Source organism: Terrapene carolina, unplaced genomic scaffold (genome assembly GCF_002925995.2).
Source record: "Terrapene carolina triunguis isolate 2854851 unplaced genomic scaffold, T_m_triunguis-2.0 Scaffold34461, whole genome shotgun sequence".
In the NCBI taxonomy this organism is placed as follows: Eukaryota; Metazoa; Chordata; order Testudines; family Emydidae; genus Terrapene; species Terrapene triunguis.
Window position 1 is genome coordinate 1 of NW_020698812.1, and position 4,886 is coordinate 4,886.

The 4,886-nt window shown below is 42.6% G+C and overlaps 1 protein-coding gene across 1 annotated transcript; it reads left to right on the plus strand.

Moving 5' to 3' along the window:
- Positions 1 to 6: 6 nt before the first annotated feature.
- Positions 7 to 4,881, plus strand: LOC112125272 (cytochrome P450 2K1-like; the record flags this gene model as incomplete). The annotated part of the gene is made up of 6 exons (XM_026646222.1): positions 7 to 231; positions 759 to 919; positions 1,902 to 2,075; positions 2,195 to 2,336; positions 3,095 to 3,279; positions 4,798 to 4,881. Coding segments are annotated over exons 1-6 (861 nt in total), but the record flags the coding sequence as incomplete, so codon positions are not given.
- Between the last annotated feature and the right edge of the window lie 5 nt (positions 4,882 to 4,886).

Here is a 4,886-nt window from a genome sequence, read left to right on the forward strand (position 1 = left end):
AAGGAATGATATTGTCCCTATTAAAATAGATTTACCTGGAGGTTTGTTTTTTTTTTTGCGGGGGGTTCTCTTGCATTTCAGGTATTATTTTTGCTCATGGTGAAAACTGGAAAGTGATGAGAAGATTCACTCTCACGACCTTACGGGATTTTGGTATGGGCAGGAGGACCATTGAGAACAAAGTCCTGGAAGAATGCGATTATCTGATAAAGGATTTTGAATCCCACAAAGGTAAGCACGTGTTGAGCTTCGTAGTGTAACACTGGTAATCATTCAAAGTCCTTAACCACATCCGGACCTGTGAAACCCCCTTCCTCCCACCCTCATGGAGTCATCTCACTTGGGAATTAACTCAGTCATGACTCTTTTGCCTTTGATTCCAACTCATCAGAACTTAGGGGAGGAGCCGGAACCAGTTGGAGCACATTGGTGGCTGTGTGAAGGGTGGGAGGGGAAGATGCTGGGAGGATTAGCTTAATAATAATGGGCCAGTTCCTCACTGAGGCAAATCTCAAACTGACTCTCCGGGAAGTTTGACCTGAGGATCTGACATAAGGGAAAGGTGTAATGAGCCCTCCTTCTCTGCACACCAGCAGTACCTCTGCTTAAAGGAGCCCAGAGATTGCTCCCTCCTATTGCCCCAAGGAATGCAAGTCATCCCAAAAGGGGAAGAGGAGGTCAATTATTTCAATGGTTTCCAGTACGAAACCCATTGGATACCAACAAAATGATGAATGTTGCCGTTTAATGCTTTTCAGGAAGCGCCTTTGACACCATGAAGATGATGAATGCTGCCGTGTCCAATGTCATTGTGTCGATAATGCTCGGACACCGGTTTGATTATGAGGATCCAAAGTTTCTCAGGCTTATCCATTTAATTAATGAAAGTGTCCGGCTTTCTGGGAGTCCCATGGTTACGGTAATATTAGTTAGTCTGGTTTATTCCATATCCATTTTTGGGATTTCAAAATATTTCCAAAAGAGAGAGATCTTAATCGCAGATTAGCCAATAGCACGGTGATTAGAGCACTCAACTCGGGTGTGGGAGAATCAGGCAATGCAGCCATTTGAACCTGGGTCTCTCATATCCTGCATGAATGCCCTAAACACAGGGCTATTGGCTATTGTGGGGAATTGTTTGTTCCCCTCCCCCCATCCCCTTGGCCAAAAATTCCATCCTGGAGCTGCAAAACCTTTCCTGTTAAAAATGTCATCAAAACAATATGCTTCTTTGAAACGTTCTAGTTTCAGTGAATTGGGATTTTCTGATTAAACCATATCATCTAAAACGTGCTGAGTCTCTAAAGGAAGCAGCACCAGATGCTCCAGAGGAAGAAGCAAGAAACCCTTATGACGGGCAATGGTGGAATAACCTGCCTACAGTGAATAACCTGTCCATGGAAAACCCTGCCCATAATCCTCACCACCATCAGTTAGCTGACCGGCTTGTGCCCTAAGCGTGAGAGTTTATATCCTTTCTAAAACAAAGTCAATTGACACAGCTGCTAAAAGGCCGATGACCGGTCTACACAAGCTCTCCCACCATTGCTATCATCAGCACAACAGCACCAGCGACAGCATAAAGTGTTAGCGTAAAAAGGTTATAGACACACCCCAGGAGTCTAGCTGGCTTAACCATCTGAATGTAAAATTATAGTTGTTGCTCTACATCTACACCAGCCATATGAAGAAGAAGAAGAAGATGAGTTCCAAGAGTTGTTTCATTGACCTCAGTGGGAGTTCTGCATGTGGAAGGCTTATAGAAACAGGCCCTATTATTTACAAGGCATGTTTATCATCTCAATACATGTTACTCTAAAGCCACATGTTGATCATGAATGATTTGTTAACCATTATAATCTGCGTTTCCTTTGGCTAACTGTGCTATTCCCTTCCTTTAGCTGTTTAATATGTTTCCCGCCCTTGGGTTCCTACCAGGAAATCACAAGACTGTCTTTAATAATCTGGAAGAACTGTACTCCTTTACTCAGCAGACTTTCATCGAACACCTGAAGGAATTAGATCCCAATGACCAGAGAAGTTTCATTGATGCCTTTCTCATCAGGCAGCAGGAGGTACCGACGGGCTAGGGAAGAGGGGAGTGTGTGTGTTTGTGTGTGTGGGGGGGGCTAATGCAGATTTTCCCTGATTGCCAATATTCTTTAAACATTAACTGGGAGTTTTGTACTTACAGGAAAAATCTAATCCCAATACCCATTTCAAAAATGAGAATTTGCAAAGCCTTGTGAGTAATCTGTTCACAGCTGGGATGGAAACAACTTCCACCACACTCCGCTGGGGCCTTTTGCTTATGATGAAATACCCAGCCATTCAGAGTAAGATTTCTGAACCCTTTTGACTATTCATCACTTCTCTTGGTCTACTCTGTATGTACTGAGTGTGCTTTTGTACAAGCTATGTCCACACACATACAGACACCACAGTCCTCGCCCATGTTCAAATACAAGACATCTGGCATGATGTCATCCCTCACAGTAGGGAGAAGACAGACTCGGCTGTCATGAAAGTAAAGGGAATTCTTTATTGAGGCTGCTGGACTCAGAGAGGCCCCTGCAGTTTTCCCTCTGACTAAATCACTCTTTGCTGCCTAATGTCCCTACACAGGGTCTCCCTAAATCCTGGACTGCAGTAAGGATGGAAGGGACCACAGTGTATTGTAAACCTCAAGAGCCTGATCATAGCAGATGCAGAGCACACTCAACTCTCATTAATCAGTGGAATTGGAGGATGTTTAGCACCTCACAGGATGGAGCCCTGAAAGCAAAAGCCCTACCCTTTGCACTGAGACAGTACCTTCTCTGCACTCAGTAGGTTACTACTATTCACAGCTAGAAGAGGCATGCTTACCTCTGCTCCCAAATTACCCATCTGAGCCTTCTTCCATTTCAGCCTTGGTAACTAAGGTTGTCAGCAGCCGCATTTTAGAAACAAGATGTTTGTGTCCTAAAGGGTGTGGATTATATTGTTTAGCGGGTGTCAGTTGTATGTTTTCTTCTCTGTGTCTAGTTTCTCATAGGGGTTCCCACCACCATAGTATCTGAGCACCTGCTTTCACTCTCTTTTAATTGCTCAGAAAAAGTCCATGAAGAGGTTGAAAGAGTTATAGGCTCTGCCCAGCTTCGTTATGAACATCGGACACAAATGCCGTATACGGATGCAGTCATCCATGAAATTCAGAGGTTTGCTAATATCCTGCCAATGAGCTTGCCTCATGAGACTACTGAGGATGTCAGACTTAATGGCTATGTTATTCCTAAAGTAAGTTTTTTTTTTTTTAAGAGGTACTTTAATTACCAGCAACAAAGAGTCTTTTGGCACCTTAAAGACTAACAGATGTATTGGAGCATAAGCTTTCGTGGGTGAATACCCACTTCGTCAGACGCATTACCAGGACCTTCATACTCACCAATTAAAACAGAATAACAATGGATTATTTAAATTCCTCCAGACCAGAAATCACATGACCTCATGCACATAAACACCATGGTGATCAGTAGGGATTGAACCTGGGGGCTTCAGCATCAAAAGTACTAGCTCATCTAACTGCAGCTAAAGGAGTTACTCTGATAGCTCTTGATAAAGTAGAAGGCCGTTCTCCTCCCTACGGCTAGCACAACCCTAGAGAGAGACACAATCACATAAGAAGATTTGAATGAGAAGCGAGGATATTTTTTGAATATTTCCTTTTTTCTTTAACTTAAGAGAACTAAAGATGTTCTATCATGAAACTGACAGCAGATTGAATGCTCTGTGAGCACTTTGGCTTCACATGTGGTGATGAGTCCTTCTCAAACAACAGCACACCACCACCTCCTACCCAACACAGTCAGTTCTGGCTCATAGGGCAGGAAGCCAGCCACACCACTTCTGACAGCATTCTTGACTTCATCTGGACAACTCCCATCCACAGACTAATCAAACTTTAAACTTCTTAGCAGCTCAGCTCAGATAAGACTAACCACAAAGTAACACATGCAGTGGTATCTGCAGTGCTCTGGTTCAAACCTGTGGCATGCTTATGGGAAAGAGGGCAGGGGGATGCTGTCCTGAGAGTTTGTCAACTATGAAGACATGACATATTAACAAGGCAGGGTGGGAAGTGGAAAGAGCCCTAGCTCTGGGCACTCCCGGAAGGGATATATCTGCAGGATACTGGTCCTGGGTCAGATCCTCAGCTGGTGCAAATGATGTGAGCAGAGCTATGCCAGTTTACACCAGTTGATCATAGAAGATTAGGGTTGGAAGAGACCTCAGGAGGTCATCTAGTCCAACCCCCTGCTCAAAGCAGGACCAATCCCCAACTAAATCATCCCAGCCGGGGCTTTGTCAAGCCTGACCTTAAAAACCTCAATGAAACCTGATGATCTGGCCCGTTATCCTTCTGAATGAAGCTCACAGTTTATGGTCAATTTGATATTTTTATTAGAGCTGGTAGAAAAATACAATTTTTTAATTATTATTTATTTTAAGGATTTTATTTTTAATTGAGGGTTGGGTTTTTTTTTTTTCTTTTTTTTAAAATTCCAGGAAAAAACAGAGAAGCTGTTTCTCGGTTTAAAAGTCATTTTTGGTGAACATTTTCTATTTTCAAAAACAGTTCTTACTAAAAATGTTGGTTATCAGTAAAAAAAAATTTAGTTTGGGGAAAATTTTGCCGAAAATGGAATTTTTCCACAAATTTTTTTGTTGCCAACAAAATGCCATTTTTGTTGTTGAAATCAAAGTTCAATGGAAAAGTTTTGACTCTTCTAATTTTTATTTTGTGATGATTTTTAGGGTACTTATATCATCCCCTTACTGGCCTCTGTGTTGTATGACAAGACTCAGTGGGAGAAGCCTGGAGAATTCTATCCTCAGCATTTCCT